This window comes from Haliotis asinina, chromosome 2, assembly GCF_037392515.1.
Source record: "Haliotis asinina isolate JCU_RB_2024 chromosome 2, JCU_Hal_asi_v2, whole genome shotgun sequence".
In the NCBI taxonomy this organism is placed as follows: domain Eukaryota; kingdom Metazoa; phylum Mollusca; class Gastropoda; order Lepetellida; family Haliotidae; genus Haliotis; species Haliotis asinina.
The window spans coordinates 65,620,469-65,644,867 of NC_090281.1; the positions used below are offsets into that span (position 1 = coordinate 65,620,469).

Genomic DNA, 24,399 nt, shown 5'->3' on the forward strand with positions numbered 1-24,399 from the left:
ACATTTTGGAGCTTTCACCAAAAACACTCATTTTGAATTACTTCCTGGGTAAATTTCTTCAAGTTTTAAATTTCTCGCGGCATTATGAATAGGTGGAATAAAAGTCGTAACAAGAAGTGTGAATAGGAAAATGGTTTTGAGTAAACGTTACATCTTCAGAGTTACTGTTAATATTAAAATTAGAATAAAATTTGTGGTGGGCAAACAAAGACAGTGTCAAAGTCAAAGAAGCAGTGCTTTTCTCATACACATATATTTCCACACTTTTTCTTTTTCAAAGCTTGATTCCTATCTATTTGGTGGAACGAAAACAAACATTGGTGAAGGATTTCGTGTACAATGTACCTTGGTGATTATAAATTATGCCTACATTCTGTCAACAACCGGGTTGTGTGGTGGAGGCTGGGTTGTCTCCAGAATCATGAGTTGTAATAATCCAGGTTGTGTCAGTACCATTGATTACATTTGTGACATGTTGGTGTGTCAGCATTCGTCACATGGAATGATGCACGTAACTAGCGCAGTCGGGATTACTCTGGTACTATATGGTACAGCTTTATAGTTCTAAATAGTCAGGATCTAAGCCAGTCAACGTTTCGCTCACTAGCATAACGTGTGCCAGATTACAGCTTTAGAGTTATCCCCCCGGAAGTACAGCTTCGTGTCGTCAGTGTTGTGAGTTCAGATCGTACAAAACAATGGCTGACTTTGATACCATTTACGAAGAAGAAGACGACGAGGATATACCAGAAGATTATGTTGTTACCGTCCCTAACCCTATTAGTATACGTGGAGCAGGGAATGTTACTATGTAAGTGCTGTTTTCATGTACGAATCTCTGGCCCCATACAGCTAACGTGTTTTCAGATAAGGACCTATTTTGGTTATTGAATCGAGGACCTCGATCGAATAATGAAAACAAACATGTGTGTCAAAACGTGGCGTCGTGTAGCCCGATGTTTGTGTGAGGCAATACCCACTTGGCTACGAGAACAACTAAAAATGAGATATATTTAGAATAAACACATTGACTATTGGATTTAGAATTACAGTAATGGTCGTCATGGTCACACTGACCCTCATATCGAATAAACAGCTTTACCGTCTCTACCACGTCTTGTGAAAAGTCAGACATTTGAGCATTTACACAACACTATTTACTTTATTTAATAAACATCAGAGGAATGGTGTGCACAATCATGACTGTCTTTATGTACCCATCACAGTATTTCACTGTTAGCTTTTCTTGTCTAAATAGAATTCAGTAGCTCATGCTTGTCTTAAGATTCAACTTAAGGGATTTGGTGGTCAGGCTCACTGACTAGGTAGACACATGTCATTGTCTTCCAGTTGCGTAGATTGATGTTCATTGAATTGATCACTGGATTGTCTGGTCCAGATATGATTATACACAGACCATTGCTATAAAGTTGTGATATTACTGACTGTGACATAAAATTAAACTCACTCATTCTCTCTTGCCTAAATATTACATGTCTGGGAACCATTAATTTCTCAAGATAACAACCATAGCTAAGCTCTGTTAGGGCAGTCAGAAAATGAATGATCTGCTGCAGTGTTTCTGTCAATTGAGCCTTTGCATTAGTAATTTAATTATTCATTTGCTATTACATTGCCAGGGTTTTTTGCTCTCATTTTTTACCGGCACCATTGTTTGTGTAACGATGTTTCTCTTGTTTTGGCCTTAGCATTAACCTTGAGCCTGCTGAATTACTTTTCAGCATAAGGCATTGATAAGAGGGTGGATATTTTCTGTAAGTGTTTCAAAGCAGTTGGTGACACAGACTGCCATATTGCTGAAGTTGTCCTGGCCTTGTGATGTTATGGTGGTTTCCTGCCACAGTATGATGAGTCTATGACATTTCCATTCATCTTTTTAACAATATTCCCTGTACCCTCTTCTCTCACTTCATTCATGATATTCTAAATGTTCCAGATTTGGTCTCAGCAACAGATTTGACACAGAGTTCCCACAAGGTCTTTCAGCAAAGGTCAGAGCGCACACTTTTGTCTTGGATCATGCTGTATAACTTACTGACTTACTAACTTGGCCAGTTGGGCATGTTAAAATTGCTTACAGTTTCATGGTTTTACTTTACATTTGCAGGAATCATATGTAACTTTGATTAATTTCTTCAGAGGATTCAGTGATAGAATGTTATATTATGTTATAAATTAAAACAAACATAATGTTCCACCAATACTCAAGTTGAACATGTTTATGTACCATATATAAATGTGCATCATATAGAGTAGGACAAGTGTTATGTTTTTGAAAATAGCAACATAACATTTGGTAGTTTTCTCTTCAGTGTTTAATCATTCTCCGACAGAACCCTAGGTAGCGTAGCCTAGTGGTTAAATTGTCCACTCATGACGCCAAAGGTCAGTGTTCGATTAACCACATGAGTACAATGTGTGAAGCCCATTTCTGGTGTCCTTGGCTGTGATTTTGCTGGAATATTGCTAAAAGTAAAAGCAACTAAAACCATACTCACTCACTCTGACAGAACCCATACTTGGGGAGAGCATGCCCTAAAGGAGGGCAATGAAACAGCCCAGTTAACAGTATGAGGTGTGACCACCTCCTGAGTTGATACAGGCAAGTGCACTGAAGGTTTGAAAGAACCGTTGGGATGTTCCCATCATCTGCTGAAGATTCTGGCATTATGAGTTGCTTCTGGTCCCTTTGCAGTCATTAATCCATCTCATCCCAGACATTCTGTCAGGGAGAGGTCTGGAAGAACAGCCTTCCACAGCAATAGAGCACATAAGCATGTCTAAAACAGTTGTGCTTAGGATGCAATTCCAATAATAGTGTATCATGTACAGAAGTATAATGGCCTGCACACCACTGTTTAAAGATTTTTACCCCCCTTCGTGCATTTAGCATGAAGCAGGGGATATAGTTTTAGGCACTGGCTGTACATATGTACAAATTAGAATATCTTACGAACCGACTACTAGATTCTTTTCATATTTGGGGCCTAGGTTCATCACAGTATGAGAAAGGTCCCAGTCAGGTTTGGTGACCTTGACCTATATTTCAAGGTCACAAAGGGACATTTTACCCTTGTCAGAAAGATATATCAAGAACTGTTCACTGGATTTTCTTCATATTCAGCACTCGGCTTTATCTAGGGAAGGCACAGGGCCCAGTCTGTTTTGTTTGGTGTCCTTCACTTACATTTCAGGGTCATGTTGACACTTGAAGATTTCAGCTTGTTAAGCTGTATGTTGAGTTTGTCAGCGATATACCATAAAAGTCGTTCACTGGATTTTCTTCATATTCGACATTTAAGCTTCATCCAGGGAAGGTGCAGGAAGCAGTTAATTTTGGTGACCTTCACTTGATTTTTAAGATCATGTCAACTCTGACAGTCTGAGGATTTCAGCATGTTAACCTACACGTAAAAATTGTCAGCGCAATATCTCAAGAACCATTCACAGTATATTCTCCATATTCAATGCCAAGCTTTATCTAGGAAAGTTGGTTTTGGTGACCTTCACTTAATTTTCAAGGTGATGTTGACATTTTGAAGATTTCAGCTTGTTAAGTAGCATGTTAAGCTTGTCAACGAGATATCAAAAAAAACATTCACTAGACTTTCTTCATTTTTAAGGCCAAGCTTCATTTAGGAAAGGCGCAAGGTCTTGTCGATTTTCATGACCTTCACATACGTGATGTGAAGGTCACTGCGACACTTTGAACTAACAGAAGATATCAGCATGTTAACCTTTTTGAGGTGGGGGATTATGTCACCTTCATGACAATGCTTGTTTCAGTACTTCCCTTCAACATTCACAGCCAGCAGTTAAGTAAACTTTGCTATGGTTGAAGTTATTCCCCCTGCAATACATTATAGATCTGCTATGCAACTGCAGAATCCTCAGTGCTGAGCAATTCTTTATCAACAGATAATGATGTCATTCAAATTGGATTGACTTGAAATTATAATCACTTGGATTGTCACATCTTTGCATGGCCCTTGTTTCATGTGAAAAATTGATCCAATCAATTTAAAGACAACTCCAACAAAACTTTTCAGAATTCTACCCTTGTACTCCTCTACAGCTAACGTCAACAGTATACTGAGGTTACAAAATTATCTGTAGCACTGCTTTCACTGTGATAGACTGTGTTCTCCAATGAGCTGAGATGCCACCTAATTCAGCTGCACTTCTGCACACAAACTGGTGACATTGCTTAACACATATGTAGTTTAAGTGTCATTCCAAATGCCTGCAAACCCATGCACAAACTTCAGAGCTGTCGAGATGAAACCTGAACTAGTCTATGAATCATTTACTGTAAAAGAATTGTCACATGAACCTTAGATGCTGACTGTGCAAAGCTAGAGATGGAGGATGTAGCGATGAGTAGTATATACAATGGGGGTTTTAAAACACTTTCAAGAAAAGTCTCTACAAAGCCTTATTTACTAATATATCTAAGCTAAATAAGGCTTTGGTTGGGTCCTTAGCTCTTGCTACTATTACCCCTACTACTTAACGTCTGTTGGAGGTAACACTGTGCCTATGTCACGTTTATATCGATGAAACAGTTTAACGTGAACCGCCTATGATCTCTTTGGTGTTTGTAATAAAGGCTTGCTGGGCTTTTTGTATCCCCTGTTCTATGTACTTTTTTTTCTCGTCCTCGCTGATAGCAGACTTACGAGACTTGGACCGAATATCTTGTTTCATTCCGTTATATTTTGTGAGTTCAGAGAGGATTGAACGAAACTCCTCTTCTGAGATCTTACTATCAGAGAGTGCCGTGGAAATACGCCCACTTACTGTGTTGAGCTTTGCTTCGGCCAGAATCCTGATCTCGTCGTGTTTCAATGCCTTACGATGAAGTCTGCGTGATACTAACTTAAGCGCCAACCCTGCCAACCCTGCCACCCCTGCCGTTATTTCAATACCTAGCACTATAGGTGCAGCCACGATGGTAGCTAACAATCCAACACCTGCCGCCCCTAGTCCCATGCTGGTTACCATAAGGGTAGTGTCAGCCCCGTCCACGATATTGAAAGCTCTATTGTACTTTTTACATAGTGCTTTCCGCGTGTCACGGTCTTGTTCTAGTTGGCGTTTCACATCACATAACTGCCTCAAGCGGAACCCATCTACGGTTTCCAGCGTCTTCGCTACTTCATCTACGCCTGGGTACAGGCCCATCCTATAATATATATTTTGAAAGATATTTTAATTGGGTTTCAGTTAAAAGTCTATCAATGAATTTGAAGTCTACAAGTTCTAGACTACCACTCAGGGTAAGAGGTGAGAGGCTAATAGACTTTCCTGTTGTAATAAAAACCCCACTGAGGCTTATTAAGCGGTTTATAGGACCCGTGGGGGTATCCTGTTGTATAACAATACGACAATATTTGTTTGCGTGTTCGTCATACCAGTGTATTGACACCCCGGGTAAAAATTGGTGTACTCTTGAGGTGTTTTCATTGTCTGAATAAAAGAAGACTTCTATGATGAGTGTGAAAGGGGAGAATATTCTACCAACAAGATCTTTGCCATAAGGATTATTGCTAAATGTTAATTTATTTTTTGCTCCAGACTTTAACCTATTTTTTTCGGTATCAGTAGTTTTCGTGGGTACTAATTCCTCCGGAATGAAATCCTCGAACCAGATACCGTTGTTCCTAATCTTAGTGATATACCACGTATCTGCGTCTATTGTGATATAAGGTGAGGCGAGTGTTAAATTGATCAGCCATTTGGGCTCTTTTAAATCTGATAACGACACCCGTCTGTACACGTTGTCTTTGAAGTGCAGGATATATAAGGTGTCTTCCTCACCAGGCTGATCGAATCCCTCCGTATCTCCTAGGTCGTTAAGCGTAGTGTTGGGATGACTGGTCATTATTATACTATTACGATATAATTTCCAACTGGTTTTCTGATAATAATTCAGGGGTGAACTTCATACCCATGAAGTGTATGTTGTCAGACAGGAAGATCTTGGTTAGTGATATCTTGTTTTCCACGATCACGTTGACCCCCTCCAGACTGGTGTTGGAGCCGACATTCACCCGCACGTAAACGTTGCAAACTTGATACTGGTGTCGTTTCACCCACCCGAGTTTGATTCCCTTCACGATCTCGACATCATTCCCCGATGGTTCCCCTAGGTAGACTTTGATGATCAGTGTTGAGTTTGCCGGTAGACTCTCTAGTATCTTGACCACGCCTTCGAATTCAGACACCAACTGCAATGTCACGTTTTGTATGGTCGGTTTACTCGATAGCATGTGGGCTGCCATAGTGTTGAGTGGGCTGACGACTACGCTACGTCTCTGAGTTGGGACGTAAGCCACGAGCAGGGTTCCATTGTTCACGACTTTGTTTAGGTGGATGTCTTTGTTATCAGTGAACACGTAGGGGGAGCCGAGCCTAATATTGAGAAACCAGTCGTTATCGGGTAACAACACCCACTTGTCATCTTCGGTGAAGACGAGCATATATGGCTTGTTTCGGGTGACGGTAGTGCTCTCAACATCGTCTAAGTCGAACAGTTTACCCCCGACGATGGGTATATTATCCAGTTACTACCGGTGTTGACAAGGGCGTACTTAGTGTTGACTGTTGCTCTTGTGGTATCTACTATATCATTTAGGGTTCCACCGGAGGGGATTTCAACGCGTTTGTAAATGTTGTTTTTCAGTTGCAAGGCGTGCGATTTACCATCTACTCCGGGAGCGTCGAAACCGCGCGTGTCTCCGAGGTCGGAGATCCCGATATTAACGCATTTTTTCACTCCGGGCCCTTGTGCGCTGGTCATTTTACATGAAGCGTTAAGCTGAGGTATCCTATATTTACAGGATTATGATTTATATCTAACACCGATATTATCAGCTCAGGTATGTTGCCCTGGGTTAATCTCTTATACTGCCGTGGTGAAAACGACTCGGTTCTACCGTCGTTGTATTTCTCAGTTTTCACCGGCACTGCTCTCAGTATAGTGGAAGGGTGACCTCCTTGAATGTTGTACGTTGTGCTCACCTGACCGAGATGAATGTACAGCTCTCGGTACGGTACTAGGCCGGGTAACTTCGTGCCTGTGACGGTTGTTGTTGGTTTTATCTCGTCAGGAGACATACCGAGTATCCTCGCTAATGGTCGGCCGAGCCTCAAGGAGGTTCTTCCGTTGTTGATTAACACCACTGTGCCGTTTGAGTCGTTCATCTTGAGTTCGGCTCCCAGGGGTTTGAAGACCTCGTCGTTTAGAGAGCACACGCTGTAGTAGCCGTCAGTTATCTGACTGCGAGTTCCACTGACGAACAGCTTATTGTTGCTGGCGTTGATGTTAGTCCATTGCGGTAGGTAGGTGATATCGCAGAGTGCGACTTCTAGTTGGCCTGACGTGTTATCGATCGCGTGCGTCAGCTGAACGGCCTCACCGCTCGTTATTCCTGGAAGTGTTATGTACATATTATAATATATAATTTATATATTATAATATGGACTTAGCACACTTGAAAATCGTGGTGGTAGGTAGTACGGGGTTTAAAACAACCTTTATTAATATCTTTGAAAACTATATCGTGACCGTTAATAACGCGCAGGCGGTGGTAAACTGGAATCAAAACCCAATGCAGTTTTGGCAGAACCAACTCAACTTTGCTGTGTGGTGTGCGACGACAGGGTCGGGTATGACACTAGACTACGGTATAGACGAACTGAGTAAGGCTGTTATTTTGTTTCATATTTATTATCAAACGAGACGAATATTGAAGGAAATAAGTGCTCCTCTTCCCCAAGATAAAGCGTGGAGTATGACGAATAACCCCTATGATAAACGCGCTTATGAACGTGTTTGTGGGGAGTTTGAGATTCCAACGAATAAAGACTTTCGCCTTCCTGGTGTGAACCATGGTCTCGGTATAGTTCTCGTGTACTTCTACAGGTCCGGAACATATCAGGCCGGTTCTAAAGATGGTTCATACAACCCAAACCGTCATACATTTACAGGCCCCACAACGAATGAAAAGATCCATGTCAGCTGTATAAAGCAAACCAATCCTGATGCAGCCACAGCCTGGACTAAAATGATCTCAAAAACATCGAAAGAATTCACTCGTGCTGGTACAATACGCTTGAACGACTCGATTCGAACGTACGTGTGGGCGCTGTTGGGTGCGCAGTCGATGAGGCGTTCCAACATCCTCGGTAAGGGAACTGCTTACGACGCTCAGAAACAGTTCGTTGCCAACGTTGAGGATGCTATCAATGCTCCAGTTGATCTCCCGCGGGCCATCAACCGTTACCAAAACGTGTTAGAATACGCCAGATCGAAAGTCAATTACGTGTTCGGCGTGGGGCTGTACATGGCTCCGAGTGATATGCAACTGAGAGTAAAAAAAGTGGTGGGTTATAACAACAAAATAGTCATAGCCACGGCGGATCAAAAGTTGGGTATCAACCCCAATATTAACACCCCCTATATCCCACACATCCCACCACGTGAAACGGGTATAGTGGCACCACCCCCGGAGTCTAAAGTTCATGTGGAGGTACCCCCCACACACCCCCATATTCAGGCCTCCAATCACATCGATAATAAAACGGCCCTGGTGGTTGGTGGGGTAGCTTTGGGACTTATTTGGTTAAAAATTTCTTAGCCGCTACGTACACCAGACCCACCACGGCGACGATGGCTGCCCACAGGTTTTGACTGAGCCACGTGGCAGTTTTAGCCAGAGCGCCCAACAACCACGAGACGATGCTACCCAGGATGCCGGGAAGGGCTTCGGCGGCTTTACCAGCTAGTTTAGCTAGGCGTTCCCCGAGTTTTTTTATCCAGTCTTTAACACCACCGCCGGGGGTTCCGCCACCGGCAGGCCCCACAGGGGTACCCCCTGTCAGTGACACCACCAGGGTTGATATGATGAAACCCAATGCAGTCAGAATGCTGGCGATTGTGATCCCTTGCTCCCGGAACAATATCCGAATCCTGTCTGCTAACGTGGTGTCTCGGTGGAGGACTTGATTGATGGTTTCCCGCACACGGCTGGTATGGGATCTAAGCTTTTCTTTGTAGCCGGACGCTGTCTCCAACCAGGTCTGCCTTTCATCTTCCAAATTACGTATTCGTTCCTCGATGGTGGCTTTCATAGACTCGTCCTCAGTTTCACCGAGTTTTTTCTTTTCATAGGAGATGTGGTCGTCTATCTCACTCATTTTGGCCGTGCTTTTCCAGAGCTGACCACGAATGGTTTGCATCAACAGGTCCAACCCCCGCAGTTCCCGAAAGGTAATTTCGAGACCCGGGAAGGGCTTGTTCTCGTAGTCAGCCAACACCTTTTTAATATCATAAGTCATGTTTTGATCCGATGGGGCGTCCCTGATGCCTTCCAGACTTTGAACTAACTTCGGAGTAAGCTTAGGTCGCGCGCCACCGTAATCTCTGAAACCTAGTTCCTTTTGGACAAACTTAATTTTATATTTACCTTTCAATGTTGATAAGGCAAGCGGTTCTCTCGTGTCTTTATGCATGAGATCGATCCCCGGGTGAGCCTTCAAACGCAGCGTGCCATCCGTATCAACAAAAAACTTGTCATATTCCCTTCCCCACGGCTTGATGTTGTCTCTATTTTCAACTGCGTCGTAATAACCATCGACGGCGCCCTTAATGAGTTCGACATCCGGCTGTAGGCCAGTACTGAATGAGGTCTCCTGGTCATCATTTAATGCCTGGGCACTATCGTCCCACATCTCCGTCATATCTATGTCTTCAGCCATTAGTATTAAAAATATATTTCATTTATATAACAATGTACGGCAGAAAATTAGATCCTTTCAGAAGATTGAGAGAGCCATTAGGCGCCAGAGCCGTGCGCCAGTCGGTGACCATCACCAACAATCCCAGCAAGATAGACCAGAATCAAACTCTGCTGGTTAGATTTCCAAACCTTGGTGAGAATGACCTCATTGTACCAGGCACTGTTCGACTGGCGTTCAATATCACGTTGACCTCCGACAACGACAAACGCGAGCTAGTGCGGAACGTGGGTCGAGCTATCATCAAGAAAACGACCGTCAAGATCAGCGGTAACGAGGTGCTGAGCATCGACGACAGCGACGTGTTTCACTGCTACGGGGATCTCTGGAAAAGCGAGGGAGAACGAGTCAATGATGTGTACCAGGGCATCAGCAAATCAACCCGGTCGCGTATAGGGTATGCCTTCACGCCAGACCAGCTAGACAAGCTATCGGACGGTGAAAAGGCCATTGCTCGAGCATACGGGAATCGATTCTGCGTGCCGCTCGACTTCGAGTTGCTCACTGGACACGCGCCGTTTTACCAGGCCGCGCTGGGTGATAGGCTCGAATACGAGCTCACGTTTAACGACTATAGCAAAGTAGTGCGTACGCCGAACGGTGATGAGGCCAGTTATACCATAGACAACATCTCTCTGGAGTTCGACATGGTCACTAGCCCGGAGCTGGCCAGGCAGGTTCGAAGCCAGTACTCTGGGAAGATGGCTATCCTGTACGATCGCGTACTGAGGCATAGATCAGTCGTGCGAGATAAGAGCGACACTGTGTGGAATATCAACCTGAACGTGCCGGCGCGATCGATGAAAGGTATCCTGGTCGTCCCCGTGGAGGATTACGAGCCATTCCGGAGGGACAGCGAGAAGTTTTTCAACCCCGAGATTGAAAAGGTGGAAGTGACCATCGAGGGCGTGCCCAACCAGCTGTTCAGTCATGGTATGAGACCACACCAGCAGTGGGATGAGATAAAAAAGCTACCAGGGACAGTGGGGGGAGCCCCACATTATATAACAAAGGACCTGGACCTCGGCTCCGTACAGATCGGTGAATACCTGACCACCAAGTACGCCCTATGGTTGGACATGCGATCCACGGATGATGATAAACTGCATGGTAGCGGGCGCCGTATAGATAACGGCAGCGAAGGGATAACCATCCAGATTACTAAGAAGGCTCAACCCGCTGGTAAGTTGAAATTATATCTGTACGTTATTATGGACGCGCAACTTAATATAGACAATGGGAGATTCGTGCAAGCCATCTATTGACCTCCCCACTGACCCACACTGCGCCATAGTGTGCGGGCAGACTGGCTGTGGGAAGACCGTTTTCGTGTTGGATATGTTGGAGGGTTACTACAAGGATGTGTTCGATAACATCGTTATCATGTGCCCTACTCTGAGCATGAATAAAACGTACGCGCGACCTTGGGTGATGACGGACCCGGACGTACACAAAATCGACCCTGGAACACGCCTGCAGGACTGGTTGAAAGCTCTTCACGAGAAATTTAAAGGGGAACCGACGCTGTTTATACTGGACGACTGCAGCGCTAATCGCGAGATAACAAAAAAGAGAGACATGCTATCGTACCTGGCCTTCTCCGGCCGGCATGCAAATCACAGCGTCTGGGTGCTAACACAGAAGTTCAACTCGGTGTTGAAAGACCTCAGGGAGCAGACGCGATGGGTGGCCTTATTTCACTGCAAGGACAGGGATTCGTTCGAGGAGTGTTTGAGAGAGAACGATGTGATGAGCAAATTAGAACGGGAACGGGTGAAGAAACAGCTCGCTGAAACTAAACACGCTAAACTCGTGCTCAAGACCGACCAACCAGTAGCATATAGAGTGTGCTAAAGCTAAGCAAAGCTAAGCAAAGCTAAGCAAAGCTAAGCTAAAGCTAAGCAAATGCTAAGTATAGCTATGATATTTGAAGTGTTTGTCGTGTGCAACTTAACCTTCATTTCTCTGTGTTTTGTCTGCATCGGGTATTATATAGTTAAAACTAAATCTTACTTGTTATATTATAAGATGGAGTGTGAGGAATTGCTCGAACAATTGTTGGTGGAGGGTTCCCCCACTGATGATAAGCGAGAGAAACTGGTGGCGTTGGCTGTTGGTGGCAAAGCCAAACATTACTTTGGAGACTACACTCCGGATAAAATTCACAAAATGTCAGCCGAAGAAATCGATAAGCTGTACGCTAGATACGAGTCCCGGCTCGGAGCAGAAATGACAAAGACAATAGGATCGGCTATGACCCAGATATACACCGGTATTGAGTCATACTTCCTTCCCATTCCACCAGAGCGCCGACTTTACCTGTGGGAAGACCTCGAGAAAGACCCTTTTATCGAACACGCCGTGAGCTCTATCAGCTGCGGGTTGTACCACAAATATGGCATGTTGTTGGCTCCAGTGACGGCGGCGATTATCACGGCAAAGCATTGTCAATTTGAGAGAAAAAATAATAATAATAGTATAGATGGATGCTGCACAATCCCCCAGGGAGGAGGAGGAAACCCCAGTGGGGGTACCCCCAACAGTGAGGGAAACTCCACTGGAGGAAACCCCAACAGTGAGGGAAGTGACCCCTTCACAGGAACCCCCAACAGTAACCAGGCAGAAGAATCCTAAGAGAGTAGCTGCCGGTAAAAAACGGTGGTGTAACCAACATAAAATTATTACAGTGACCAACCCAACCCGACTGTTGTTGGTTGTAGGCGTAACTGCTGCCTTGGCTATCTCGTGGTTATATACACGTGAGGGAAACCCTCACCGTGAGGTGGTACCCCCCACCCCAACACAATTAGAGGTCGACCCGCATATCATGTTATAATTTAAAATATTTTTTATATATACATAATGTCTGAGGGGAAAACGTTCGTCAACGACGCATACCACGCCACAGTGGTCGCCATTCTAGCCCTAGGGTACGCTCGGTTGACTAAAATGGTGCTTAAACAACCAACTATCAAGCTAGATTTCAACCTGCAGGATATGGGTATGCTCATAATGAACCTTGGTATGGCGATGGCCACAAAAGACATCCTAGTAAAACAAGGGATAATACCTGATAATATAATGAAATAAATATAGGATGGCCACGATAGCTATGATGGTCGGTGGGGCGTTAGTGAATGCCCTGGCATTTTCCGGGAGTAATTTCCTCTTCTCGAAACTACGAGATGATCACGCGGCTGAAATACAGGAAGAAAGGAAGCGGCACGATCTCGCTACTGAGAACTTACAAAAAGCACAGGCCGAGTACGCTAAAAAACGCCTCCAGAGGATCGATTTTATTAACGAACAACTCCAGCGTGAAAACCATGCCGTTCAAACATTCAACGATGTCGATGAAGCAATGAAAGAATACTACCTACTAACTGGTAAACGATTGGAACCGCTCAATAAACCCACACTCGCTCAGTACTACACACCATCCAAGGGACAAATGAATCGTGAACTGGGCTTCATAGTGTTGGGTATAGCAGCTACTGCGTTGGTTGCGAAGCAATTAAATTAAATACCTATATAAGTAAACATGAGACCCGCTCCATACCGATGCGAATACATACTTATGGGGAAGACCGAGGCCTGTGGTAGGAAATGCAGGAATCAGGGGTTCTGTTGTTTCCATATGGGAAGTCCTAACTACACGTGTTCTGTGTGTGGTATCGGGGTTAAAGGACACTACTGTCTATGTAAAGCTCACGGAGCGAACGTAGTCAGACATCAACTCATCTACGAGAATAAAAAGGACTACATAAAAGAACGTAGGCGACTGCTCAAGATAGACTCCAAATAAATGTTTTATCAAGGGTTACCTCCCTTTACTGTGACCCAATTAGACATTGGTTATGTTAGGTGTGAACACTATGACTACTGTGCGCGAGCTTAAGCGGGTCGCAAAACAGAGAGGTGTGATCGGGTATTCTCGAATGCGGAAGTCAGCATTGTTGAGATTACTAGGTTTAGAAACCCCTCCTACGGTAACACAATTAAAAGCTCAAGCAAAACAGCTTGGATACACGGGTTATTCAAACCTGGGGAGAGTCGGGTTAGTCGAATTGTTATCACATACCCCAGTGGTGGTGCCTACAGTAAAACAACTGAAAGCCGAGGCACGCGATTTGGGTTTAGCTGGTTATTCCCGTATGAGGAAACCACAGCTTGTAGAATTATTACGACAGAATAGAGCTATTGACCTACAGTTCGTGCGCACTGAGCGCGCTGTAGGCAACTATTTGAGAGGTTGGCGCATGCACGTTGATAGAAACATAGACATTACAGATATCAAGCCTCTGATAGCTGATAAGGTCAACCAGGAACTAAATAACCTAGGAAGTATCAAGTTTCAGATCACAGTGAAAATGTCGCTCGATAAGCAGGTTGGGGGCCCCACAGGGGCCACTGAGTATGTTCAGCCTTACTTCCGAGGTAAACAAGAGGTCGTCACACATACAGAGACCATTGACGCATCAATCGATACCAGTTTTCAGCAGATACGAGAATACCTAGAACGCTACACACACTTGGGGTCCGGGTGGGCTGTAGATAAAATCGATAATGTCTATCTAGACATAGCTAACTACGTGCCGTTCAGAGGCGGATCATACCTAGCCTTGCCCCCCTACTATAGGAACAAACATGCCATAGTAAACGTTAAGAATAGAGGAAACGATTGCCTGAGGTTAGCTATCAGGTCAGCCTTATTTCCAGCTGACACTAATCCGAACAGGCCTTCTAATTATCCTCAGGATGATGGGCTCAACTGGGATGGTATAGATGAACCCACCCCCATATCCCAGATCACTAAAGTAGAAAAACAGAATAATCTGGCTATAAATGTCTTTGGGCACGAAGGTAACACAACAATAGTACACAGGGTCAGCCCGGTGAAGGATCGTCAAGTTATCAATATATTCATGATCCAGCGAGGTGACAAGTATCACTACACATGGATAAAACACTTTAGCAGGCTGTTGTATGACCAATCGGCACACAGAGAAAAGACCCACTTCTGTGAACGATGCCTACATGGCTTCACACGAGCTGATTTATTAGAATCCCACCGGGATGATTGTCAAGGTGTGGGGCAGACGGCCATACGAGTCGCTCCCATGCGTATGACCCGAGTCGACAGGCTAGCTCACGCTAGTAGCACTAACTGTCACGTGTGTGACTCACCACTTAACGGTGATTCGGTGAGAGATCACTGCCACATAACTGGTAAGTATAGAGGCGCCGCTCACAGCGCGTGCAACCTCAAGCTTAAAATCAACCCTAAGACAATAAACATCCCCGTTGTCTTTCACAACTTGAGAGGGTACGACTCACACTTAATCATGCAGGCCATCGCGAAAATCGATGGTAATATAACGTGCATCCCCAACAACATGGAGAGATACATCTCCTTCAGCTTAAACGGACTTAGGTTCATTGACTCGTTTCAGTTCCTCCTGTCGTCACTCGACAGTCTGGTCAAGGCCAACAATACCTTCCCTATCACCGATCGATACACAGACGCCGAGACTAGACCCCTGCTTATGAGGAAGGGTGTGTACCCCTATGAGTACATGGATAGTTGGGTCAAGTTCACCGAGACCAGACTACCCCCTATTGACTGCTTTTATAGCAAGCTGAATGAGGCGTCCGTCTCACGAGATGATTACTCGCACGCGACTAACGTATGGAATAAACTGGGTTGTAAGAACCTGGGTGATTATCACGACCTGTACTTGAGGACAGATGTACTGCTGTTAGCCGAAGTGTTTGAGACGTTTAGGCGGACGTGTTTCAAGCAGTATAAACTCGACCCCGCATGGTATTACACCAGCCCAGGTCTGTCGTGGGACGCCTTGCTTAAAAAGACCGGAGTTAATTTGGAATTGCTCACAGATTACGACATGCACCTATTCATTGAGAAAGGCTTGCGAGGTGGGATTTCCATGGCATCCAAACGATACGCGAAAGCAAATAATCAATACGTGAAAGGTTACGATCCTAACAAGCCAACCAATCACATTCTCTACCTCGACGCAAACAACCTGTACGGCTGGGCCATGAGCCAGTATCTACCTACAGGGGGATTCGAATGGGTACCCCACGTTGATGTTATGGGGGTTGCACCAGATTCGAACAAAGGGTATATCCTCGAGGTTGACTTAGAGTATACCAAGGAATTACACACATCACACAACAGCTACCCCCTGGCCCCCGAACGTATGAGGGTTAACCCAGACTGGATGTCTGAGTACCAACATAACTTGTTAGGTGGGCGTGTGACAGACGTTGAAAAACTCGTGCCTAACTTAATGAATAAGACCAAGTACATCGTTCACTATCGCAACCTACAGCTGTACCTGTCGTTGGGTATGAGGCTGACCAAAATACACAGGGTGCTCATGTTCGACCAGAGCCCATGGATGGAGCCCTACATCAGAATGAACACAGACCTATGAAAAAAAGCCACCAGTGATTTTGAGAAAAATCTCTACAAGCTCATGAACAACTCGGTGTTTGGTAAGACTATGGAGAACCTGAGGAAACGCGTGACCGTGAAGCTGGTTCGGTCGAGTGAGGAAGACAAGCTCAGGAGATTGATAGCCAGTCCGGCATTCAACCGTAGTAAGATATTCACAGACAACCTGGTTGCCCTACACATGAAGAAAAGCCACATAAAATTCAACCGGCCTGTTTACGTGGGGATGAGCATCCTCGATTTATCCAAACACCTGATGTACGACTTTTACTACAACGAGCTCAAGAAACGGTACGGTGACAGGTGTGAAGTGCTGTACACTGACACGGATTCCCTGCTGATGGAGATTCGAACCGAGGACGTGTACGAGAACATGAAAAAACACCTCGATTTATACGACACCAGCGACTACCCTAAGACCCATGCCATACACAGTACGGTAAATAAAAAGGTCCTAGGTAAGATGAAGGACGAGTGTGCTGGCACGCCCATAGCCGAGTACATAGGTTTGAGACCTAAGATGTACTCCATACTGAAAGCCGACAATAGTGAGATCCGGAAGGCTAAGGGGGTTAAGAAGTATGTGGTGAAACAACACATCAAACACGCCAGATTCAAGGAAGCCCTGTTCAAGACCCGTACCTTTAGGCATAAAATGAACACACTTAGAAGTGATGGACATAAGATATACGGACTGACTATAAACAAGACGTCCCTGTCGCCTATGGACACGAAACGTTGGATAGCTATTGATGGGATAAACACATACGCGTATGGACATGAAAAAATTTGAGGCTATTTACTACAGCCCGCGTGGGTACTGGAAAGGAGCTAGCACAGTAGATAAGCTAGCTAAAATAGCGCGAGTACCCCCGGAGGAAGCCAAAGCGTGGCTTGAAAAACAAGCCCTGTGGCAGATCTATTTGCCGGCACCACGCTACGTGCCTAGAAGGAGGTTCAGTATTAACATACCTAATAGCGTTCACCAGGCAGACCTACTGTTCCTACCCCACGACAAGAGGTACAAGTATGCCTTAACCGTAGTGGACGTAGCCAGTCGTTACAAGGAAGCCGAACCCTTGACCACGAAAGATTCGGCCCAGGTAGCCAGAGGATTCGAACGCATATACAAACGCAGTCCGCTGACGTGGCCAACAGAGCTGCAAGTTGACCCCGGACGGGAGTTCATGGGTGCCGTGTCACAACTGCTAGCCAAACACGATACAAAGGTCAGGCGTGGTACGGCCGGAGCCCATCGCAGCCAAGCCATAGTTGAGAGATTTAATAGGACTTTGGCTGAGCGCTTGTTCGGCCATCAGTATGCTAGGGAGATGGTCACCCCTGGAAAACGATCGACTGAATGGGTCACGAGGTTACCCAAGGTGGTGTCGGCAATCAACCATGAAGTCACCCGTCTCACCGGTAAGAAACCGGCAGACGCTATCAAACTAAAATCAATAGTTGCAGAGTCGGCCGCTCCATTGCATGGGAAGGAGAAACAGATACCAGATAGGGCCCTAGTGAGGTATCTATACCAGCCGGGGGAACACGAGGGTGATAGCCGTAAGCGGGCCACCGATCCTATATGGTCAGTCAAAACTTACAACATAGATAAAGTGGATATAAAAGCCGATGAACCTAACTTGTACTACTTGAGGGATGGGCCGGGTAGGGGGTTTGTAAGAGAAGAATTATTGATCGTACCGTACGGCACAGTGTTACCTCCAACACACGTTAAGTAGTAGGGGTAATAGTAGTAAGAGCTAAGGACCCAACCAAAGCCTTATTTAGTAAATAAGGCTTTGTAGAGACTTTTCTTGAAAGTGTTTTAAAACCCCCATTGTATATACTACTCGATGAAAGCACAGTGGGCCATATCCCAGGACGTAAATGCAAATATTGTGCTCCCTTAACAGCCAGGGTTTGACTCTTCCATTAATTAGTCTCAACAAGTGTCCCAGATAACTATGCGGGATGCAGGATATTGATCTGGATTCTGTAGATGCATAATTCAAATACACTTGTCATATTGACATGTCATACATGGATGATGACGTTTTTTTCCGCCTTGCTCCAAAGAGTTTATGTTGTGTTTTGATGAACATTAAGTTCTCTGGTAACTTTGTTTTGCACTATTCCTGTTTGTATCATACCAATGATTTTCAGCAAATGTTGTGGGAAAAATATGTGATGAGAAAGGCAAAACAATTTACAATAAAAAAAGTGTTCTTTGTGAGCACCTATCAGATAAACAATCACTGTGTGTTGTTTACATTCAGAAACCAAGAGTATGATTGTTATGCTCTTAACAAACACATGAACATCCAAACTGATCACCATACATGAACATGCACATGAACATGCACATGTAAATCATGGATATGTATTGTAAGACGTATTATTTTCTTCCAGAATAAATGTATGTTCATTCCAACTTTATATGAATCACAGTCACCTTTTTCCTTTGATATGTTTGGATCTGTGGAAATATCACAGACTATCTCAGAAATATGTTGCCTGATAATAACACATACTGATGTGTGTCAAATGCATAATTGCAGGTGGCTCCTGAGGAGTTCAAGGCCACAATGACTCGTATCAACAGTGTGTTACGGAAAGCATTGCCAGTGAACGTGAAGTGGTTATTCTGTGGCTGTGTGTGTTGCTGTTGCACACTCGGCTGTTCACTCTGGCCTGTCATCTGCCTCAGCAAAAGAGTGAGTTTCATGTAGATCATAAACGTCTGCCCCATCACATCCTTCTCATCTATCCACTCCGGTGTCACACTTCCTGCCTTTTCACATCCTTCACCTTCATCACTTTATGCATCACACCTCCTCCTCTATCACGTCCTTCTCCTCCTGCATCTGATGTATCACACAGAAACATTTACGTCAAGTATCTTGTTTGTGTCGATGTTTCCATATCAACAAAGCATCTATTATATTTAATGTGGCATTGTTGTTCTGTATGGTTTACATGTTTCTTGTTTCAGACTAGGCATGCAATAGAGAAAGTTTTAGACTGGGAGAATAGTCATCTATATCATAAGGTAATTATCTCTGTATGATGCTTCAGGCTGCAACATAACCAAACGTTAATCACAGTTCAAACTTTGTTGCTTTGCATTATGAAAATCAATCCAAAACATCACTTCCACATTAGTGTTCCCCCTAGGGTTCAGAAAGGGCAGGGTAAATTCATGGAAAAGGGCACTTCATAACCTCAAAGGGCGTGCTGGTGAGGATTATTTAAAAAACAACAAAATATATAAAAAGTCAAATTGTCTTATAATTTGATTTTTAAATTTCATTTTTACTCTCCTCAGTTTGTATTTTAAGATTAGAATTTGAAAAAAGCATTTCAAATCTGGAAAATACACACTAGTCATAGTAAACAACAGCGATTGAGACGAAAAAGGGCAGGGCACAAAATAAAAAGGGCAGGGCACAAAATAAAAAGGGCAGGGCGCAAAAGTCAAAGGGCAGGCCGCTGCGCCCTCCTAAATGTGCCTAGGGGGAACACTACACATGTTTCAGGTGTATATTTTCCTTGCCTACAAGAAGTCTGATATCTATTTTCAGCTCGGCTTGCATTTTCGTCTCAGTAAACAAAGATGTGACTCAAGTAGTATGATGGAATATGTAAGTAATCTCAGGCACTCACATCATGGGGACTCCATTGTAATCTCAGGCATTCCCATCATAGGGACTCCATTGTAATCTCAGGCACTCACATCATGGGGACTCCATTGTAATCTCAGGCATTCACATCATGGGGACTCCATTGTAGTCTCAGGCATTCACATCATGGGGACTCCATTGTAATCTCAGGCATTCCCATCATGGGGACTCCATTGTAATCTCAGGCACTCGCATCATAGGGACTCCATTGTAATCTCAGGCACTCACATCATGGGGACTCCATTGTAATCTCAGGCACTCACATCATAGGGACTCCATTGTAATCACTGAATCACTTGGCTTGAATGTCCCGGGCAGTAGGACTAGGAGTGATATTTCTATGGAGATTCTAACACTGTTTGTAAAGCAAACCGAACTGTGGATTTTTCAATTATAACAGTGACAAGCATGGATTGACTTACTTAATGTCTTCAAATACATCAGATGTGTGTTATAAATCAAGTACGATGACATTAGGACATGATATTAAGTATCAAGGTACAAATCACAAAAATGGAATCCAGATGAGATCAGTCAACACACCATCCATACTTCAGAACTCAATAATGTTGGCACTGCTGGGATAATCTGTCAAAATCATCAGGGATATTTCCAAATAACAGCATCTGATGGGTCGCCTCCTGTCTTTTTGTCTGCTTGTTTAGGTTGAAAAAAATTAATCAAAACATGCACTTTGCATAGTCCACTGGTAGTAGCCCAGTGTCATGTTTGTGATGCTCAGTTCCATTCACCATCTCAGGGCAGCTTGTGAGACCTATTTGGCAGCATTAGAGTAATTTTGGCTGCTGAATTGAAGCAATTTATTAATACCTATCAAGGTGACACACATCTTTATAACTAGAGTACTGTTCAAAACATGATTAAACCCAACATTGACTCACTCACTCCCCCTCCCTGACTGTTCCTAAATCTGGGCCTAGATTTCCAAAGCTCTCTTAGCGTTGAGATAGTCAAAAGGAAATGTTAATGTGTCGCACTTACGACTGTGTTAGCGCAAAGACAGTGTGGAAAATCTAGGCCCTGGACTGTATCACATGGTATCAGGAGACCATCATCTTTGTGATTGTTTCTGTAGGTGAAATCTTTGTTAAAACATGGGGCAATGGGAGGTTATTTGGTGTACTGTACTGGTTTCAATTGTCCTAGATAAGAATTGTGTAGGTGGTATAAAACAGGTATGGCAATTGTATGTGCCCAAGGTTGACAGCAACTTGGTGTTTGAATGTGGGCTATGGTCTGTGTTCAGCAAGGTGATTTCTGTTTCATGTTGCTAAAATATTTCATCTCTCTTTCAGGTTCTGTTCATTGAGTTCATTCCAAAGGTACCAATACTTCGACCGGACTAGCCAAGTATACGGCTTATATATATGTTGTTGATCAAGTGACTGTTTTAAATCACAGATGAAGACTCAAGTAGCAGATCCCCAAGACCTTACTTAGCAACCTCGTTAGTTTCAGCATGACAAGATGTGTCCCAGGATAAAACCCTGGCTCCGTGTTTCATGAGCTCTGTCTAGAGTGTATCTGCTTCAAGTGAGACTGTCATCTGTATGCCAGATGGTTTTAAACAAGGTTGAATGTGCTTGGTCTGAATGAAGGAACAGTTTTTTTGAAAATGTCCTGTATTTTTGGTGATGAATGCTAGCTGCCAAACCTGTTGGACAAGAGTGCTTTCAAATGATTTTAGATTCATCATTCCTAGATGTGTTGGCTATCCCTTGTAAGTCAAGCAGGATTGCTGATGTTGCAAGATATCATCATTATCACAAGTCTTAAATAGAGTGTGAGGACATGACAAGTTTTACAGGTGACCAGATTGTTTTGAAGGGATCAGATTAACATTTTCTGAAGTTTGGTAAAACATTAAGTGATTCTTGAAGAAAAGTGATCATATATAATGCTTATGAATCTGATAGAATAATGATTTTTTTACTTCCTGTTTCTTTGTGAGCGTTACAAGGAGTAGATTACTGGGCGATTATATGCAGTCCTGTGTAGGTTGATAACAGGTCTGGTAGGGATGTTACTGTACATGTTCATTCACGAAGAATTATGTCACCTGCTAGAGGTTGGTGATGACATCAAATGTCCATGTTATATTTAGTGTATCTTTGATGGCAGTGGGCTGGGCATACTGCTCCCTACTCTCTTGCACAGCAAGTTCCTGTGTTCAAATGCCTCCTCCTACAGCAGCAGCAGCACCAGCACCAGCAGCGCCAACACCAGCACCAACACCAGCACCACTACCACCATTAACCATGTCTCCTGAAGGGATGAATGATTAACATCACTTACCATACTCCCTCACCAATCACATGAATACCTCGAGCTCTGTTTGAAAACTATGTATACATGCTCGATGATCAACTAAAAATAGTTCTCATCAAAGCCATCATCAGTCATCATATAATTGCTTCATAATGGTCCTATGCTGCTCAGACCATGCAGCAGACCTATAAACAATGTGATGATGACATGCTAGTATTGTGTCACTGAAGCTGGACAACTTTTTGATTTAGGTTCCCTTTATTCAACAGTATGAAAGTATTTCCAATCTGTAAAAGATGTTCTCTTCTGTCCAGCCCATGCTTGACTCACTCCAGTATCAGTGATCCCCATCTGCTGCAACATGCCCCATGCTGTTGCTGCCTCTAACCGTGCAACAATTGCTGACTTGTACCATATAAAATGTAACCTTTGTAAACAGCCATAACTTATGTTTGTGCATTTGATTATATATAATGAACACAATTACATATCCTGATAACAAGCATCGTGTGAATGTCACTGAAACAGATATATCTCAGAAACAGTGATTCTGTTAGCCCAGAAATTTTTGTCATGTATCACACTTATCCATGACAACAGATTGTTGATTTTGAAATCCAACTGTGTAAGTATATGCTCAGTTGCTGTGACAACCTCAGAGTATGTCAGTTTACTATCATGTTTGGTCAACTTGTGATAAGTGTAATGTAATCTGATGATGTCTGACAGGCTGGCCTGTACAGGGTGTAACTGTGACAGATGAACATCAGTCTCTGTGTAGACCTGTGTATCATGACTGTGTATACTTCTAGTCCTCAGCTTATCACCAGTCCCTCCATTAACATAACTTCATCAAGTAAAGTCCACTGCTATTTGTACAAGGCAGGCATGTGATAATTACTGTTATTGTCATATTTGTAGTAATTCCCTACATATGAAGGTCATATACCAATATTGGTGTTAACATCTGGAGACAGCAAGCCATGACATCAATGTGATACAGTTGAAGGGGAAGTATAATAGGTGATCATGACAATATATCAAACATCATTAAACATGGTTAATATGCCTGTATTAGGAGAGGTTGTTTTCTTGTTGCTAATGAAATAATATCAGAGTGTGTGTTGTAATTTGTCACCGACACATATCAAGATATAGTCATTTCTAGGATCATATCCTGCTGAAAAGTGAAAAGTCATATCTGAACCCCTTCAACAATTGTTCAGCATGTGTGAGATCTCCACTAGCAACAGCTCTGTTTACAGAATTGACAAACTTTGTGCATAACATCTTCTTTATTACAATATTTGGATACCGATTCTTGCACCGTTGTCAAGTAGGAATTTCTCCTAGACAGTGGTATAAGAATCTGTATTGAAACATCACATTCTGTCAGTTCTTCCCAGCTTCTAAAATGCCACTCAAAGACATAGTGTATATGTTACAGTCAGACTGTGAAATCAGTCATTTCATGAAATCATTTAACATTTCAGTCATTTCGTGAAACCTTTTGTCATTTTATGTAAAAACAATCAATATACTTCAGTCATGTCATGAAATTCATTTCATCTGTATGTGGTGGACAGGGGTTTGTGGGATGTGGCTGCTCTGGACACAGCAAGTGCCAAATATCATCATACATGTGTGACTGCTTCAAAGCCCAAGCCAAAGTGTAACAGTCACTGCCACAATAGTTTGAACTGTTAGTGACAATAAGTGATGCTGAAATTGTGATCCAATGTGTAGTTATAGAAAGAAAATTCCTGAAAAGACTCAAGTATATTGATTGTTGTCACACAAGATAACTCAAATTTTTATTCATTTCAAAAAATAACAGATTTCATGATCTGACTGCTGAAATAAATATGATTGGTTGATGCCAGGCTAAATATCTAATGAGACATTTTTGTTAATAGACATTGCCAAGTTGATGATAGATTTCACTCTAAAAAACCCATATTGTGAGAGTTAAATGGAGTTTAATGTTTATGCTTGTATGCAGAATCGAATGAAAAATGATTGAATCGAAGATCCAATATTGAAAATCAAATTGAATCAAGGTTTGGGGGAATCATTGCAGCCTAGTCCTTACATGTGTAGAACTTAGTCAGTGTTTTGTGCAGG

At 43.4% G+C, this 24,399-nt stretch overlaps 1 protein-coding gene across 1 annotated transcript; it reads left to right on the forward strand.

Annotated features, from left to right (window-relative positions):
- The first annotated feature begins 672 nt into the window (after positions 1-672).
- LOC137272807 (cysteine-rich hydrophobic domain-containing protein 2-like) lies at positions 673-24,035 on the forward strand. The gene is made up of 6 exons (XM_067805209.1): positions 673-811; positions 1,958-2,012; positions 18,865-19,020; positions 19,299-19,355; positions 19,888-19,947; positions 21,303-24,035. The coding sequence occupies exons 1-6, from the start codon at positions 699-701 to the stop codon at positions 21,351-21,353; spliced, it is 492 nt and encodes a 163-aa protein (XP_067661310.1). The 5' UTR covers positions 673-698; the 3' UTR covers positions 21,354-24,035.
- The last annotated feature ends 364 nt before the right edge of the window (positions 24,036-24,399 follow it).